The sequence below is a fragment of the Balaenoptera borealis genome (genome assembly GCF_965194805.1).
Source record: "Balaenoptera borealis genome assembly, chromosome: 7".
Lineage (NCBI taxonomy): Eukaryota > Metazoa > Chordata > Mammalia > Artiodactyla > Balaenopteridae > Balaenoptera > Balaenoptera borealis.
Genome location: NC_138864.1, coordinates 117735526 through 117755271, shown reverse-complemented (window position 1 = coordinate 117755271; position 19746 = coordinate 117735526). Strand labels below are relative to the sequence as shown.

The window sequence follows — 19746 nt, the reverse complement described above, 5'->3', positions numbered from 1 at the left end:
ATATATATATATACACACATATATATACATATATATATACACACATATACATATATATGCCTCACAATTCCGTGACAGCCCTGAACTTCAGCGACTCGTCACCACTCCATTCCCATCATCCCCACACATTGGCTATTCCCTGGAATTTATCATCCCCCAGAATGGTTCCACTTCTGAACTTTTAACCTCTACCTCCTGTTTACTGGTCAGATATATAATATATATACACACATATATACATATAGGTATATATATATATATATATATATATATATATTACTGGTCAGAAGCTCATGTCTTTTTAACTTCTCATTGTATCGTTTCCTTATTCTCTGATCACATTAAAGCTTCTGTTCTCTTTCATTTCCTTTTAATCTCTTAGCCCCTCCTGGCTTTCACCCCTAACTGACCTAAGACCTCAATATCTGTTATTGCTCTCATCTCCCTTGCTCCCTTAATCTGCTATACTGAACCATCCATCCAAATATCTGCCCTCTGGGTTTATGCACTTGGCCCAATGTAAATGCCACCGAGTTTATAATCTCCCAAACAGCCTGGGCCTGCAGGCTGACAATCTTGCCAGCTCCTCTCATTTTTCACAGCAGAAATTTCAAACACTGATCCTTCTTTTCAAGTCCCCACCTCTGTCACCTGCACTCTTACTCCAGCCAACATTATCTCCAACATCACAGACAAGTATTTTGCAGAAACTGTTTCATCCTCCTGCTTCTCAACCCAAGCTTCTCTATAAAAATTATCCATATTTAGATAAGTTCTAATTTTTTCCCCTCTCTTCTCAATGAAAGAGTTTTCTCTCTTCTTGTCTAAGTATAATCCTAGTATCTATTCTCTAGATTTCAAAGCCTTTGAATTTCTCAAAAATCTTATTCCACCAAATATCCTTCTTCTCTCTTGCATGATCAACCTCTCCCTTTGAATTTGCTCTTTCGCCCAAGTCACCCTAAACTCTGTTGATGACTTTGTATTCTTCTCTAGACCATTATAATTTTCTTTTTCCTTTCTTGGTAACTTTCCAAAAAGATAATTCCACACTGTCTGCATTACCTTCCTCACCTATTACTGGCATGGATTCTGTTTCTTGCATTCCACTTAAACTGCTCCTGCCGAGGTCACTAGTGGTTTAGCTGCTGAATACGATGAGCACTGGCTTAGTGATAGCCCTATCAACCACTCCCTCCTCTTTAAAATTCTGGTTTGTATCATTTGCTATCATTCGATCTTAATTTTCCACCTACTTTTCTGGCTCCTCTTCAACTTTCTTTGTAGTCTCCTATTTCGTGAAATGTTGACATTACCTGTATTTCACCCCAGGTCCACTGCTCACTCTCCTTTAGCCATCTCCACCACTCATATGACTTCATATAATATCTGAGGACAATCCAACCTGTATTTCTAGCTCATAGATTTGGATTCATATATTCAACCGCCTATTAGATATCTCCCTTGGATTTCCCACAGACTTAACCAAATTCAACCTGTTTTAACATGAAATCATCTCTCCCCAGAACCCCATCCCAGCTTCTACCAATTGTGCCAAATTGGCTCCTTCTCAAATAATTAATACCTTGAGGAAGAGAATCACAATTTCTTCAAAAATCTAGGTATCTTTTTTGACTCTTCTCCTGTTAGTTCTCACAGCCAGCTACAAGTTCAGTCAGATACTTTACCAATATCTTCCAAATTTGTTCCTTCCTCTCCATTCCTACTGGAAATGCTTTAGTCAGGCCATCATTTCTAGCCTGAACTGTCACCACAGCTTCCCCACTGGCCCTCTGCTTCCATTCTTCCTGTTCCCAAAATCCACTGCACATTGCAGCTGGATTGATCTTTCTACAGCACGAACAAGATCGTTTCATTCTCTTATATTCTAGTCTTCGGTGGTTCTCCAGACAGAACATAAACTCGCTGTGTAACCAAAGGTCGTCATGACACCTCCCATACCCAGCTGCTCAGCCTCTTCTCCCTCTGGGTTTCAGCTGTACCAAACCAACAATTATGCAGTGACAATCTATAAACTGATAGGGACAAAGAATTTTCTCTCTCTTTTAACTTTGCCTTTCCTTTAATTTTCCATTCCCTGCACCTCTGCTCTTCTCAACCCCAGCCCAATGCCATGACCATTTCTACAAGCACTTTCATATGTGTATAGCTTCACTTTTCAACTGAGGCTGCCTTCAGGTTAATATTTAACAAGCCAAGAAAAGAAGCACCTTAATTGTGAAATGGGGGTGAGGAGCAAAGATCTACAGCCAATTTGCCAACATGGAGTTTAGGATTGGGGTTTGGCATTGAAGTTGGAGTTTATTAACTATTCTTTCCTATTTGCCTAAATCTATCAGGTGTCTCTCCACTGGCCTAAATTATCCAAAAGTTTACTCTAATCCCCAGAAGATACATCTCATATGATTATGCTTCCATAAAATCCCTGTATCAAGGTTGATCAGGCAGATGTCATGATTCACATTTTATAAATGAATGTTAAGGAATTTTGTCTAACCACGGTTAGTCATGGAACTGAGGCAAAAACTGAGAGGCCCTCCTTCTTAAATTGGTACTTGGGAATAAAGACACAGACCTACTAGAGATGGACTTGAGGATATGGGGAGGGGGAAGGGTAAGCTGTGACAAAGTGAGAGAGTGGCATGGACATATATACACTACCAAACGTAAAATAGATAGCTAGTGGGAAGCAGCCGCATAGCACAGGGAGATCAGCTCGGTGCTTTGTGACCACCTAGAGGGGTGGGATAGGGAGGGTGGGAGGGTGGGAGGGAGGGAGATGCAAGAGGGAAGAGATATGGGAACATACGTATATGTATAACTGATTCACTTTGTTATAAAGCAGAAACTAACACACCATTGTAAAGCAATTTTACTCCAATAAAGATGTTAAAAAGTAAAAAATAAAAAATAAATTGGTACTTGAATATTCTCACTCTCTCCACCATGTCTCCTAGACTCAAGAGCTTAGAGATCTAGAGACTAACTCTCCGATGCTGGAATTTCAGGCAGTGAAAGCAACCTGAGGGACCCACTCTGTATGCTCGCAGTACCTGACTAGTTTCTTGTACATGCAGCCCATGACTCACTACCACAGTAAACACACTGTCCATCAGTTAGCCTCCTCCTCCAAATACTCTCTCTCTCCATGGGGAGACATTTCTCTCCAGCCTCTACAAACCAAAAGTAAGCACCTCTTCCATAGCTCCTTAATCCTCTTGGGGAAGCAGGTTCAGCACCTGGAACTCCAGATGTTCAGGACACTCCAGGGACAACCCCGGGCATTTTCCTGCCATTGGAACTATTGTCATCCACGCAGAGGGTAGGAGTGGGGATTACGGAAGGTAGAAAGTCTTCCCTACTTAGAAACCCTCCCTGCCCAAAGCTGCTTTTCTGTGTCAAACAAAATTTTAGCATAATGAAAATCCTGGTTATTATTCAAAAACCTTAAGGACTGGATAACCATCTCCCTCTCTGCCAAAAGAGACAAGTTCACCTCTCTTCCAACCCATGCCACGTTCAGCTAGCTACCAGAAGAAGCCCATCTGTTTATTCTTTCCTTGGTTTCTCTCCTTGGGAAAGGAACATCGCACTTGAGACCCTCCCCCAAACACACACACACACACACACACAGACCCCTCTCCTCTCCAGTCAGCTCGTGCCTCCATGCACTATCTCATCCCCACTCCTCATCGTGGAAAGGGAAGAAGAATCAGGTTCAGGTCCAGAAACACAGTACAGGTTGTCCAGATCACTAAGCAGAGGAGACAGAGGCATTGACAAGAAGAAAGGGACACTCCTTGTTCAGAGAACCATGCACATGGGGAAGAGTACTCACCTCATAGCCATGTCCTTTTACGTGCTGTGTCTGTCCTTCGCTGGTTCTGGAGGAGCACTGAGCAAAGGTAACTGGGTGGATGTAGTCAGCTTCTGCCAGGGTTGATTTATTGCCCTACAAAGTGGGTGGCAATTGGAGGAGAGGAGCGCAGTTTCCAAAAGACCATAAAAGGGCCCTTACTTTCCTAGTGGCATGAGGAAAGCTCCATTTGCTAATAAAAGGGGAAGGTGGGGTTTTGTCTAATAGTTGTGCCTTTTCTGTGTTCCTGTTCATACCTGATTACTTTGCTTGTCACACTGTATTATGCTTGCTTGTCTGTCCATGTAGCCTAAAGAGCTCAAGAGCCAGGGTCTTAGCCATTTTCTTCACCTCTGTATCTCCTGTGTTCAGTACTCGACCCTATGTCCATTGATGTTTTTAAATACATAGCTCTTTGTTGAATAAGTGAAAGAATGAGTAATGCTTGGTTCATCACACTGTTTCTTTCTCCATTTTTATTTCCCCAAGTTCTCTTGGTATAACTCAGCTTTTCATTAATTCAAATAAGCATCCCCACCAAGTATCCTAATAAGAGAAACACCATTAAAATGGAAATTGTATTATCTTAAAGTGGGAAGACACCTCTACTGGATATTTGTCATGCTTTCTGACTGCTCAGCATCTTCCCACCTTGAGAATTCCGCCTCTCCAAGGAAGAGGCTAGACATTCTCTTTCACAGTCTTCCTTTTAGCCAAGGTAGAGGCAAGGAGCCTGGGCATGGCCAATGAGATATGCCTGAGATCCGGAAGAAAGTGGAGGGAAGGAGGAAGTGCCACGTGGATTCCAGGACATTGGAGGGGCATCATTTCAGAGGCAGCAGGAACAGGGGACCTAGTAGCATCCTATGCTCAGTATTGGGGTGCAAGTTGCCAGACATGCACTAATGGAAGTGGCAAATAGAGTATCCCACTGGGTAATCATGTCTGGTCCCTGACCATGTAGCTTACAAACCTGATGCTCTTGCCCTCCTGGAGCTTCAGTGAATCACTAATATCTTTTTTTAAAAATTGTTTCTTCTTAATCTAGCTAAAGTAGGGTTTTCTAATTGAAATATAATTTGCATACTATGACATTCATCCTTTTAAAGTGTACAGTTCAGTGGTTTTTAGTATATTCACAAAGTTGCGCAATCATCACCACTATCTAATTCCAGAACATTTGCATCATCCCAAAAAGAAGCCCTGTGCTTGCCTCTCCTGTGTTCCTGCAACCACTAATCTACTTTCTCTTTTGATGGATTTGCCTATTCTGAATATTTCATGTAAGTGGAATCATACAGTACGTGGCCATTTGTGTCTGGCTTCTTTCACTTAGCGTAATGTTTTCAAAGTTTATTCATGTTGTTGCAGGTATCAGGTACCTGCAGGTATCAGTCTATTATTTCTTTTTATGGCTGGATGATATCAATTGTATTGATATATCACATTTTGTTTATCCACTCATCAGTTGATGGTATATTTGGGTTGGTTACACTTTTTAGCTATTATGAGCAATGTTGCTATGAAAATGTATGTACAAGCTTTTGTGTGGACATATATTTTCAATTCTCTTGGGGATATACTTAGGAGTGGAATTTATGGGTCATATGGTAACTCTAGCTTTAACTTTTTGAAGAACTGCAGAACTGTTTTCCAAAGCAGTGGCAACATTTTACCTTCCCATCAGCAATATATGAAGGTACATAGTATATGTAGGATATTGCATATTCTATACATAGCAATATATGAGGGTATGCCATCTTTTGATGGCATCTAAGTAATATAGTACCCATAGTAGTCCATGTTTGCTTCAAATGTTCAGCGCATGGCCAGTATACACACACACACACACACACACGCACAGAAACTTGGTTTCTGCCTCTATAAACTCCTAGAATGACATAGACACCGTATCTTTTGCTTTAGTACAAGAGAGCCTTTGTTAAAAGGGAAAATGCACCTGGATCTCATTTCAAATTGGGACAATATGTTGGCAAAAGATCAAGAAAGGAGATTTATTGTTACACAAATCTTTCTATTCTTTGTGTGATAGTTTACTCTTAACTCCCCACACCCTGTGTGCACTTGTGACATCATTCACATTAAATGCTAACTGACAATCCCAGCTATAATCTGTTTCCTAAAGTGCAGAAAACAGCTAGCTTCACCATCCCTTCTTGTTAACCAGCAACTGGAAGATATTAGGTCACATGCTTGTGTTGACCAATGAAAAAGTAACAGAGACATTTTGAAGGGAAGAGACAAGCTTGTGAGCCAGTATCTTCCCATTTTTTATTAGTGAGAAGGAACAGTGAAGTTAGCTATTGGCAGAACATTGTAAATCAACTATACGTCGATTAAAAAAATAAAGTGTAAAAAAAAATTGTAGATATCTCAAAATATTGTTTATGCCGCTCATCACACTGACGTTATGACATTAGTTCCACTTGCTAGATCTTGTTATTTAATGTGATAATTTTTAAAAACATCTTATGTATTACTATATTAAATTTTTTAAATATTTGCATAACTGTATTTTAATATAATAGGATTCCTTTACAATAGTATGCATTTTACTTTATGCATTTAAGAACATCATTCTTAGGAGGGGTTCCATAGATGCCACTAGACTGTCAGTAGGGCCCCGGACACTACAAATGTTGCAAACCCTTTCATGCTTCACTCAGAGACTTGGCAATCAGGATTCTCTAGTCAGAAATCTTCTCCTTGAGCATTCTGTAGCAACCAGAGCCAACTTCTAGCAATATGTCCTTGATGATAACATATTTCTCATATATCAAGTAAATAATTCTTTCCTCCTGGTAGCCTTCCTGGGTTTATCAAAGGATAGCTGACAAGTTTCCCATCTTTTTGATCAAGGGATCCCTGTGGTTGTTTTTCCATGTTTCACTAGTTGCCTAGTTAGTGCAACCTCTCATCCAAAAGCCTCTTATTTTGATAATTAGAATACTAAGCTAACTTACCTATATTATTTTTATGTAGCCTTATGGAGGCACTGACACATGAGTAAACAAGTAGAATCTGACTCCCTGGTATACGAAAGAAAGAGAGAAAGGAAGAAAGGAAGAAAGGAAGGAAGGAAGGAAGGAAGGAAGGAGGGAGGGAGGGAGGGAGGGAGGGAAGGAAGGAAGGAAGGGAGGGAGGGAGGAAGGAAGGGAGAGAAAGAAAGAGAGAGAAAGAAAGAAAGAGAGAGAGAGGGAGGGAGAGAAAGAAAGAAAGAGAGGGAGAGAGAGGGAGGGAGGAAGGAAGGAAGGAAGGAAGGGAGGAGAAAGGGAGGGGGGATAAATTAGAAGTATGGGATCAACCCATACCCACTACTATATATAAAATAGATAAGCAACAAGGATTTACTGTATAACACAGGAAACAATATTCAATATCTTATAATAACCTATAATGGAAAGTAAACTGAAAAAATTATATATATACACATATATATATAAAACTGAATCACTTCGCTGTATACCTGAAACTAACACAAAATTGTAAATCAACTATACTTCAATAAAAAAAGGGAAAGATAGAAAAAGACGTAGGAAAGTAAACACATTCATCTCTAATACACTCATTTCCAAGTAATACTAAAAGTAAATATCCCTGTTGAACATTAGTATATAATTTCTTTATCCCAAAATCTAACCATCTAGTGTTTTAACCAATAATGTTGCAAATTCTGTTTTTGCCAGAGTTATGTTACCAAGTATAGTAACTTCTATGATGATTAAAAAAACAACAAACATCCAAGCACACTCTCCCACAAACCTAAATCTAAGAAAAACCCATACCAGAGGCATAAGGAAAAGGGTGAATAACCATAAATCTGATCATTTCTTTGGTGGATTGGCCTGCAGGAACTCTGATGCTGAAGAGAACAAGACCAATTCACAAGGGTTTGCTGAATAAAAAGAAGTTTTAATGCCTAAGTGAGATTACCCACAGTCAAATTACCACAAAATTCAAAACCTTTCATAAATCTGCTTGCCTATTTTTAGTTGGCACATGAGTTGCATGCATTTGTGTGAACTGTGGTTATACACATTAGGCACAGAGCAGAGAAATAAGATTTACACATTTCAAAGCACACCACAGCAAAAATAAGTTATTTTTTACATTCAAATTCCTTCCTTCAACTTTGCCTGCTTAAATCTCACCCCAGCCCTATTCCCATAGGCTAAGGATTTCCCCTAGCCCCTCCTCTTGTTTTCAAATGAGCTAGCTCTTCCTTTCTCCTTCCCATGAGGCTACTATTCCTAATATTTGTAGGTTATCTTCTTACTTGTCATGGCCACTTTTATCCTCATCATCTGTTCTCTCTCATCTTTCCTGCTTACCTTCCCTGCGTTTGCCTTTTCTTCCCCTTATATCATGCTCTCAGCAAATTATCCCATCTCCCTATAACTACCTGGCAGATGTTCTTTCTGGATACTTTTTTGAGGCGTTAGTTAGTTCTAGGATCCGAACTATCCTGGAAAGCTGTAGCTTGTATATTTAGCAATAGTGGGCCCATCCCCTAATCACACACACATATACACGCACACATGCTTCATCATGGACCCAGTGCGTCTTCAGTATATGTATGATTAGCCATCAGTACCATACTAATCACAGAGAGACATCAAGGTAACCCACAGTTTTCCACACCTCCCTACTGCCTATAGCACAGGGCTAAAACACAGACAGAACATAAAACAAAACGAAGAAAATATTTTAGCTGTACTGGGCATGAACTGATTGGCAACACACAATAATTTTATGAGCATGAAGTATAAGTAGTATCAAAGCCATTCGTAGTTAGGATCTTGCTCTAAAAATTCACAGTGCTCTCCATGTCAATGAAGTGAAATTATGTAAGCTGAGGTTTCTGCTGGTCACATCAATGTTTAACACCTGTTGGGAACCAAAGAAAAAGCATTGGGCAACTGGTGATTGAAGTTTCCTACAGTCAAACAAATCAGATACAAGCCAGTGGTCCATATACACTTTCACAAGTCATTGCCTAGCTTCCAGACTGCCCTAAGATTTTCAGGTGAGAAGGGTGTTTCTTAATCCCTTAGAGTATAAAAATCATTCAGTATGTAGGGAAAAGACGACAAGACCCTAAATAATGAAATACACAACCACTGCAGAGAAACAACTGCGCAAATTGGAGAAAATGTCCTCGGAGCCCTCCTTTTATTTCCTGCTTCTCCTGTTCCCTTATGGTGCCTTGATGATTGCCCAGTAAGAGTCTGATATTTCACTGTTTTTTTCTAGGCAAATACCTTCAATAAAGTTTCACCGCATGTGCAGTAGTTAGCTTGTCAGCAACAAAATTGGGCAACGTCCTTTATAAGCTCTTGGTCGAGTTGGGGAAGTTGGTTGACAAGAAAACCACAAAAATGAGGAAACAAATAAAAAATACAAACTGAAGGAAAACTTTCATTTCAGGCTTTGTAATCAGGAAGGATTATGAAAAAAGAAAGTTCTGAAAAAAGCAAGAAGTAAGCACACAAGAAAAGAGCCCATTTACCATGAGGCTAGGTATTGGAACCACAACACTGCATTAAATCCAAGGTGCAGATTTTTCACATATTTAACGTTCATGAAATCAGAATGTGTCTTACAATCAACAGGCTTGGAATTACTGTGAACAAGTAGCCCTCCTGACAACTGTTTGTACACGTGTGAACTTCATTGTTACTACTGGTGTTATGAATGGATGGACTGTAAACCACTTAAGAATTATTTTAGAAAGGAATATGAATCTTGGCTGACAGTAAAATCAAAAAAATGCTACGATGAAAACTTGTATAAAGGATCTTAGTGGCTTTGGAGTAAATTGCATAGACAGCAGTGAAAGAATTTTTATGAAATGATATATCACCAACACCTCTGATAGTTCAGAGGAAATATCTTAACCAATTCAGGCCACATATTTTTCTTCTAAATAATAATAAATCAAATAAAATAATTTAAAATATTTACCTAGAAATTTAAATAATAAAAGAAAAACTTAAATGATATAAAGTGGTTAAGATATTTCTAATATTTCTTCACATTCAGAGTTTCCCTCTTCTAAATTACCTTGATGCAGATTTATCAATGTCCATGTATCTCCACCCAACATTTTCCTCTGTAGTATCATAGTAAAATGATAAAAATCTTTGGTTAAAGAAATTTTGTAAAGCTTTCTATATTTTTAAACTAGAAGTTTTAAGTGATAGGAAAGCATAGCATCATACTTCTGTAAGACTTTTTCTTTCTTTGTGGCATGGGAAATAAAGGAGCAAATTTTAACTGATGGTGTCTTATAATTGATGAAATATGGTAGTGCAAGCTGTTTGAGAAGTAGATCTCTGAGGCAAAGACAAAGTTTTACATAGGTTTGCAGACAAGAAGACATACATGACAAGTAAGGATCCAGACCATCAATTCCAAATGATGATAAACCCTGAATTTTCCCTTCATCTCTGTGCTGTCCGCTCTGACACACGGAACACAGAGGGATTCGGGAAGGGCTTTGCAGGAGAGGGTATCATCTGGAAGGGAAGCAGGACGGAACTGCCCTAGGTAGCTCAGGGTTGGGAAATACCATCTGGACTTTTCACTGGTCACAAACCTGTGTTGTAGAGTTGTAGGAGAAGGTGGGTGTTATAACCACGCCGCTCACAGAGATGCTGACACTGGAAACGGAGACACTGCCCACTCCCCAGATCTCAATGTAGCCCAGTTTCAAAGGGTTTGTATCGCTGATGTATTTGTTGAAAATTACATGACTGTGCATCGTATTCTGTCAATTGGAGATAAAAGAAACCAGAGGGGGAAAAAATAGCAAAATTTGTTCAAATTTTTCACAACCTCTTTTTAGGCACAAATGTAGACCATGAAGTAAGATAACTTAAGAGCCCCCCCTTGTGACCTTGGATAGTGAGACCATGATTTTAGCATTCTATCTCCTACTGCCAACTACCATCCAAATTGGCATTGGTTAAGCACTGGCAGGGTCTCTAGAATCACACCAACTCTAAGAAGACAAAGAATCTCAGCTATCAGGAACCTTACATTCCACATGTGGAGAAGTCACAAAATATGCTCACCATTCCAAGGCGACATAGGAATAAGGGCTACAAAACATCGAAACAGCCTGTCCATCCGTGCTTGGTGAATTGGAATAAGCTACTGATGAAATATGAATGGGCTTAATCACAGAAAACTTCCGGGGAGCATATTATATCTCTATCTGAAGTCTAGAGGATGGGGCAGTTGCAAACTAGTAAGATGAACAGTGAAGGAATTCTAGGTGGATTTATGTCATGATTCCCAGCATCTTAGCAAGCTAGTAGAACTCTATATTCTCCCTTCACAGGCCCAGTCACACTCACCTGGCTGACAGAAAAGTGGGCCAGGTAGTAGAGTCCTTTCCCATAGGTATCTGCAAACAAAGAACAAAGTAAGCATGATCTGGAACATGCTCTAGAGTTCTAATTGCTTACCTGTCTTGGTTGAGAAAGTAGGGATGATTTTTGTTTGGGTTTTTTATCTTATTTTTCTTCTTTACAGTGTTCCGTTTTGGGAGATTTAGTCAGACTCTGGCTCCAACCTCAGTTTACACAAAATGTTTGAAATGAGTGTCTAAGAGAGTCGCCTCATATAGTATAGTTTTCTAACACCACACTTAGTCCACTTCTCTTTCTTGTGGCCTGTGATTCCCAACATCTTGGCAGTCACCTCAGAATCTCCAGATTCCTCCTGCTAGAGACACACATATCTGCACACACAACCACATCACAAACACCAAGACTGGTGTATAACTGGTCAGTTTATCTTGAGAGGGTTTAGGCAATTTTTTAAATGCCATCTCCAGAGAATAGACTTCTTTGTCCTTTATCCTTAATTTATGCCGCAGGTCCAAGGAGAACATCCTGTGGGGGGGGTGTTACCGCCCCACACCCTACCTCGGTGGCTTTCTCACTCTTCCCCATACACTTGCCTCTTTCTAAGTTGCTGATCACTTGGTCAGAAGGCATTGGCTATCCTCTAGAGCTGTGCTGTCTGAGATAGTAGCCACTAGCCAAACGTAGCTATTTAAATTTAAATTAATTACAATTAAATAAAATTTAAACTCCAGTTGCTCAGATGCACTTGTCATGTTTCAAGTGCTCAATAGCCACATATGCCTACTTGCTAGCATATTGGACAACACAGATATAGAACATTTCCATCACTGCAGAAAGGTCTATTGGATATCACTGGGCCTAGAAATTACTAATGGTACTTGAGACATCCTCCTGAGAGGTTACTAATTCCTGTAAACTCCTAATGGAAAATTCCCCCCAATAAATAGCATAGTTGATAGAGGCATTGCCTCTCTTACTGGGACATGTAATTAGGGAATGTGCCCTTGAACATAAACCATATATGGAAGTATAGCTCAGTTGGCTACAAAGAAACTCTCCCTACGGCTCCTATACTGCTGTTTTCCACAGTGGATTAGGACAGCTGGATAACGGTGAGAGATTCAGAGTTATGCTTCATATGCATGAGGCACAAGGATCATGTATCATACACTTAAAAGTAACAGATGTGCACGACTGTCTTAACACAGAAAAGGAAACAGCAGCCCTATAAGATATCCAGGAACCTAGCCAGTGGTATTGACATGAATGAATCCGAGGTGGCCCTTACTCACCAATGCTTTGCCCATCATCCCAGAAGAGCCAACCTTCAGCAGTCCCCTCATCATCCAAGGCAACCTTGAAGCCTGTGAATTTCTGACGGCTGCAGTGACGGAGGAAAGAGACACTGGGTAAAAACAAAGCCACAGCCACAAACCAAGCGTTTTCATAAAAACATAAAGGAAGTGCTTCATGATATAAAGACTGGGTACTGGGATTCCGGAGACTTGGGATCTAGTTCTAGTTCTGTCTCCATAAGCTCTATGACTTCATGTCAGGAATGAATGAATGAATCAAAGGGAATTTCCCTTTAAGGCTGTATAAGCTCATAGGAGCTCTACAATCTCTACAAAAAGCTTTAAGCAAACTCACTGGTTTCCTTCCTTTCTCCACTGTGAGGAAAAGCCTAGTGCTTCAGTCTTTCTTCTTTCATGACCTAATGTCCACATGTACAGTGAGTTCTGTTTACAGATGTCCTAAGTTCTTCAGTTTTCAACAGAATTTTTGCAATAAAATGAGTAGGGCTCCAAGAATTTTAGTTTGACATCAGACATACATGGATTTTAGTCCCTGCTCAACTCCTCACTAACTGTGTGACTCTGAGTTAATCACTTAGCCTCCTGAAGCCTCTCTTTGCTCATCTGAGAAATGGGGATGATAACAGTACTTACACCATAGGGCTTATTTTTCCTTTTGTTAGGAAAAACAGATAATCTCCAAATAGAAATCTCCATATTAGTACAGTTCTAGGCACAGAGCAAGCATTCACCTGCTGTCAGCTATTATCAATTATTATATAGGTCTAGAATACATAGGCTATATATTAGGTCTAGAATTTTTAAATCTTGCATGTAAGGGATCTCAGCCTCGGTTGCCATATGGCTTACACAATTTTTCAGCAGTAATTTTCTTAGCAAAGAGTCAATTATGATCCAGTCTTTTAAAACTAGCATGAACCATGGTTGCTCCTGTTTGACTTCCACTTCAAATGTCACTAATTAGACCTAATATCACACCCACTTAGATCTAAAATAGCTGTTAATTAAGAATTGTTCAGAGTACAGAATCCAAAAAAGGCTAAAATACAAACAAGTAAGCAAGCAAACAAACAAAACTGTTTAGTAAAAGTGCTCTGGGGCCTGAGGGTGCGGTTTACAGATTGGTGGGCTTCACCAGGATCTGAGCTGCCTGGCGTGGAAGGGAGAAATGTGGCACCCTCACTCACCTTAAGTGGGTGTTCTGTGCAGGCTCTTGCCAGGGCAGGATGTAGCCCCCACGGACATGAAGATTAATATGGTCAAGAGGCGCTGGCAAGGACTTCCACTCTCCCCGGGCTTGAATGTCCACACCCTATGGGCCAGAAGAAGGTGATGGAGAGAACACATCTGCCCGAATGACACATTTACCAGACATCTTGTCCACGCTCGGAAACTGCTGCCTGTTCAGGACCTGTTATCACACTTTTCCACGCTCGCCCAGCTGCTCTATGGGATCTTGAGTTGCTGCCAGGGCATCATGTCAGGATCTCTTGTCTTTGGGGGCTTCTGCTGTACACACCCCATGAGATCACAGCTGCCTCTCACCCTACCCTTACCCCACATCCTGTTTCTGCGTAGGAAGTACTGCTAAAGGAGGCTGAGCGAGCCTTCTTTCTTTCTGTTCGGCTCCTGATTCACTCCCCCAAAGACACGTCCAGACCTTCCCTTTGTTTTGTCCCCACTCCACCTCCGTCTCCCTCCACTGCCCCCCACTCCACCCTTACCAACTTCACTAACACCTTTGACTCCTACTTGACGGAAATAATTAAAGTGAACTGCCTTATTTCACAAATCCTTATCTTTAACTCATTATATCTTCCTTTATGTTTCACATCTTGATCTTGCCTGTTACAGGGAGAAGCATCTCTCACCCCAGGCCATAAACCTCGATTCCTAAGAAACCATCCTCCCACATGTTCTCAGCCTAGAGCAAGGCGTCTCGAATTCAGCACTGTGGACGTTCTGGGCCAGATAACCCTGTGCTGTGGGCACTGTTCTGTGCTTTCTAGATGCTGTCCAGTGTCCATCCACTAGATGCATCTCCCCCACTTCCCACCACATTGTGACAACCAAAAATGTCTCCAGACTCGGCCAATGTCCCCTGATAGGCAGGTCCCTCCTTTTGAGAATCACCACTTTAGAGGTAAGGAGCACAGCTACCACCACATTTCTTCACTTTTGGTCCCCAATGTTCATTTTATGCAGATTCGATCTACATCACATTCGCCGGGGTGGACTCTGCTTCGTGCCTGCCTCAGGACCCCAGAATCTACAGGACTGAATACAAATTCCAGCCCACATCTCTGGGGCTTCTTCAGTTTTCTTACTGATATCATGAGAAAACTGAATTATGTGCTTTCTAATGACACTTTATTCTAGTATCTTACGAATGCTGGACTTTTCCTCCATTGATTGTCCTACCTTCAAGTGAAATTTGATACACGTAAAACCGTCAGTTATATTTCTACCAAATTCTTTCTCTCAATGTTTTTTTTTTCATTCTACTACACATTGTGGCTAAATATGATATGCTACCTTCTCATGATTTCCTTTCTAGTACCTAATGAGTCACAGGCTTGTTTCCTTTCCTTTAAATAGTTTCTGACCAGGCTAGCCTAAAAAATTCCTGTTAAAATATCCATAAAGACATGACTATAAGATCAAATCTAAAAGCAGCATTATTAAAATAAGAAATGACAACCTAATGTGACTTTGTAAAGGGGAATTTTCATCAACTGCATAGTCACTGAATATGACTGAGAAGCACTGTTTTAAAAATCCAATATATATTCTACCCTGTAAACAAATAAACAAAATGGCCATGAGTGAAGTAGATAAAAACTTTAATTCACACACACTGTCTGCTCTTAATCTACACTAAAGTAGGTAATCAATAAGACAAGTCAGAGTAATTCCATGCCTCTCCCTCTCCCAAACAGTCTACAAGCTATAATGCCCGATATGACAGAAAGGAGAGAGGGATGGATAGAAAACAACTTCATGGCATGTTCAGTCGCATAGGCATGATGGAGACAGACGAAAGCTCGTCAAAGAGCTATCAACTGCTGATTTTGCAGCTTGAGAGCCTGAGCAGATGAAGATCCAGCCTTGCCAGAAGCACATCAGCCTGTCCTGCCTCAAGGCACCTGCCCCTTCATCAAACAAGCGCAGTCTAAACGCCAAGCAATAAGGATGGCTTGTTGCTTCTGCAGTCGGATGAGCACAGGAGGGACAGTGTGGGATGGGAGTCCACAGCTACTAAGGTGGCAACGGTAGGAGAAGTCATGATCCCTGGGAAGTGGGAACCACAGAGACAGGGAGATAGGAGTCTTACCTTCTTCACCCACCCTTCACTCAGGCATTTGCTCATTTCCAGCTCCACTGGACAAGCAACAGAGAAACTGGGCAGAAGTGGTAGCTCTCAAGACAAGTAGGACTTTCTTATTTTGCCCTCTCCTGCTTTCTATCTCTTTGCCTTTCTGTTCCGCTTTCTGGGTAATTTCCTAGATTGTACCTTACAATTTCTTTTTAAACAAAATTTTTTAATTCCTGCATCATGCGTTTAATTTCCAAGGATTGCTTTGTGAGTATGCTTTGTTTAAAGCATGTTTTCTTATTTTAAGTATACCTTCTTATCTTCCTGAGGAGATAAAAATTTTCTAGCTAACTTCTTAATAACATATGTGCAGAAAATTATACAAATAGAAAATGCACAGCTCAATAAAGTTTTACCAAGTGAACACACCCATGAAACCACCACCTAAATCAAGAAGTGACTATTACCAGCATCCCAGAAGGCTCTCTCATCCCCTCTCATAATAATCACCACACCAGAGGCGGCAACTATTCTGATTTCTATCACTTTTGCCTGTTTTCGAACTTGTATTTCATAAATGGAATCCTACATTCTTTACTGTCTTGAATCTGGCTATTTGTGCTCAAGATTACGTTTGTGATGTTCATTATCTTTGTTTGTGTAGCAACAGTTTATTATTTTCATTGTCCTATACTATTCATTTTTAAAAATAGAACATGATCTATTTATCGAGTTCACCGTTTATGGACATTTGTCTTATTTCCAGTTTTTTTTGCTATTTTACAATAGAGCTGCTATGAGACATTCTTGGACTTTTTTGGTGAAAATATGTACACTTGAGGAATAAATCTATAACACTACCATTTCTTCCCAGATGTACATTGACATAATATATATATAACATAAAGTGATAAAATATGATATACAATATATATTAAACACAATGAAAATTCTAGTACAAGCTTGTTTTTATTTTCTGGATTGACAATATTTTAATGTAATCTGGGAGAAGATATAAAAATAACAATCATGGGGCTTCCCTGGTGGCACAGTGGTTGAGAGTCTGCCTGCCAATGCAGGGGACACGGGTTCGAGCCCTGGTCTGGGAGGATCCCACATGCCGCGGAGCAACTAAGCCCGTGCGCCACAACTACTGAGCCTGCGCGTCTGGAGCTTGTGCTCCGCCAACAAGAGAGGCCGCGGTGGCAAGAGGCCCACGCACCACGATGAAGAGTGGCCCCAGCTCGCCGCAACTGGAGAGAGCCCTCGCACAAAACGAAGACCCAACACAGCCAAAAAATAAATAAATAAATAAATAAATAAATAAATAAAAAATAACAATCATATTTCTGAAAAAAGATGATGACCCATTGGTCTATCATACATTAAACTGTATTATAAATAAGTAATCACTAAAATGTTCAGAACTGACAGAATACATAATTCATAGATTAACAAATCAAAAATAGAAAGGAAAAAAGAGACCTTTCAGACAAATTTTACCATATGTAAAAACAGTACATAATAACAGAAGTTTAGCAAAGCAAAAGTATTGGGAAATTTGACCAAAAAAAGGCTGTATCCTGACATTTCGCTATTCACCAAATGCATTCCAGTGACTGAAAAAACATTAATTTGACTATATAAAAGTTAAAATATCTATCTAAAATTATAAAAAATTTAAAAGCAAATGACAAAGTGGAAAAATACTTCCAGTAAACATGGCAAAGTGTTATCAACTTAAGTGTGTAACTATCCTTTAAAATTCAGTACAATTACTTTATCTTAATAGGAAACTGGCAAAAGAATAGAAAGGTCACAGAAGTATAAATGGGCTGTCAAAGATGATCACAAATCAAATCAATGGTGAGCATTAGGAACCATATTGCCTTTAAGAGTGATACAAAGATGAATATAAATATTTTAAAAAACAAATATTGGGGCTTCCCTGGTGGCGCACTGGTTGAGAATCTGCCTGCCAATGCAGGGGACACGGGTTCGAGCCCTGGTCTGGGAAGATCCCACATGCCACGGAGCAACTAGGCCCGTGAGCCACAACTACTGAGCCTGCGCGTCTGGAGCCTGTGCTCCACAATAAGAGAGGCCGCGATAGTGAGAGGCCCGCGCACCGCGATGAAGAGTGGCCCCCGCTTGCCGCAACTAGAGAAAGCCCTCGCACAGAAACGAAGACCCAACACAGCCAAAAATAAATAAATATTTTAAAAAACAAAAAAAACACAAATATTCAAAGCTGACAATGACTTAGGGAAATGAACACTCTTGTGTGCTGATGGGAATGTAAGTTGTTTCTGGTATTTTGCCAACTTTTATTAAGGATTCTTGTGTTAAGCATCTTCTCTGGCTAGAAATTCAGAAAACCACTGGGTGATGGGTGGGAGTGGAGCACATGAAAGACATGCTTTCTTGAACAGACAAGATGGAAATTTAGGTTAACAATGTTCTGTTGAATGGAAGAGGTGAAAATTTAGGTACTGTAGAAACAGGAATTATATGAACTATACATAAATTCCTACCTCACTTAAGCATATAATAACCTGTGTGACAACAAAGAAACCCAGTTCAGAAACAGGATCTGATTGAATCATCTGCTCCAAGTGGAGAGCCTAAGTTTCCATTCTATTTACCAGGTGCAAATTTTTCCATGCTTTTGCTAACATCTGAAATACATCCTTCCTCTTCATCTTTTAAAGTACTGAGTATATTTTACTGACACTTCTGTAAACTGTCAGTGGGACTGGGTGCTGATAAAACCTTTTGGAAAGCAATCTGCCAGCATCTGTCAAAATGTCAAATACTTTACCCCAGCAAATTCACTGACCAAAACTTACACCAAGATATATGTACAGCGATATTTCCTACAGAATTGCACCACTACTTATAAAAAGAAAACAAGAAAACAAACTACAATCCTAACTGTCCATCCACAGAGGTGCTTTGCTAAATGATTCCATACAATGGAACATAACACAGCTCCTAAAAAGAATGGGGAAGAGCTTCAAGTGCTGACATACAAAGATCTTCAAGATATGTTATTAGGTGAATTAATCAAGGTCCAATAGTATGTAGAGTAAGATACTATTTGTGTAAATAAAAAAAGAATACACATATGCTAATCTATGCACAAATTTTTATCAGCAAAGATATATAACAGATTGTTAATGGGGGTTAGCTTTAGAAGGGGGACCAAGGATTGGGAGACAGGGAGAATGGTGAATTTTACTTTCCATTTTCCAATGTTTTCCCTTTTCCAATGTTTGAATTTTTACCAGTGGAGGGATTTTTACTTTCCTAATTTCTTGGCATCCCGTATGTCTTTCAGGGTACCTTTCCAGTCCATATTCCTCTGATATCTTCCATCCTTTAACCAGTATACCTGCATTTATTCTTCCTCGAAATTTCTACACTATATTTTAATATTCCACAGTGTTCCTTATATCGAATGATTTTTTTAATTTTTATTTTATATTGGAGTATAGTTAATTAACAATGTTCTGTTAGTTTCAGGTATACAGCAAAGTGATTCAGTTATACATATACATGTATCTATTCCTTTTCCAAATTCTTCTCCCATTTAGGTTATTACAGAGTATTAAGCAGAGTTCCCTGTGCTATACAGTAGGTTCCTTAACTTGTTCCTTTTCACATGACCAGATGGTGAAATAGGTCTTATACACTTTGTGTATCCTCTAGAATAGGGATTAACAAATTTCAACTTTAAAGGGTCAGATAGGATATATTTTACACTTTGTGGGCCAGATAGCCTCTGATGAAACTACTCAAAACTACTTGATTCTAATTAAACATCAAAATTTTATTTTT

General features: G+C 39.8%; 1 protein-coding gene across 3 annotated transcripts in view; it reads right to left on the bottom strand.

Annotated features, from left to right (window-relative positions):
* Positions 1 to 8162: 8162 nt before the first annotated feature.
* The window catches only part of MGAM (maltase-glucoamylase), a 200427-nt gene continuing 188843 nt past the window's right edge, over positions 8163 to 19746 (bottom strand). For all 3 annotated transcript variants that reach the window (XM_082400251.1, XM_082400252.1, XM_082400253.1), the window contains 5 exons: positions 13778 to 13902; positions 12567 to 12655; positions 11260 to 11309; positions 10497 to 10667; positions 8163 to 8785 (listed from right to left, as the gene is read on the bottom strand). In XM_082400251.1, coding sequence (XP_082256377.1) covers positions 8711 to 8785; positions 10497 to 10667; positions 11260 to 11309; positions 12567 to 12655; positions 13778 to 13902 — 510 coding nt within the window. In that variant the 3' untranslated portion in view covers positions 8163 to 8710. The remainder of the gene's footprint in view (positions 8786 to 10496; positions 10668 to 11259; positions 11310 to 12566; positions 12656 to 13777; positions 13903 to 19746) is intronic.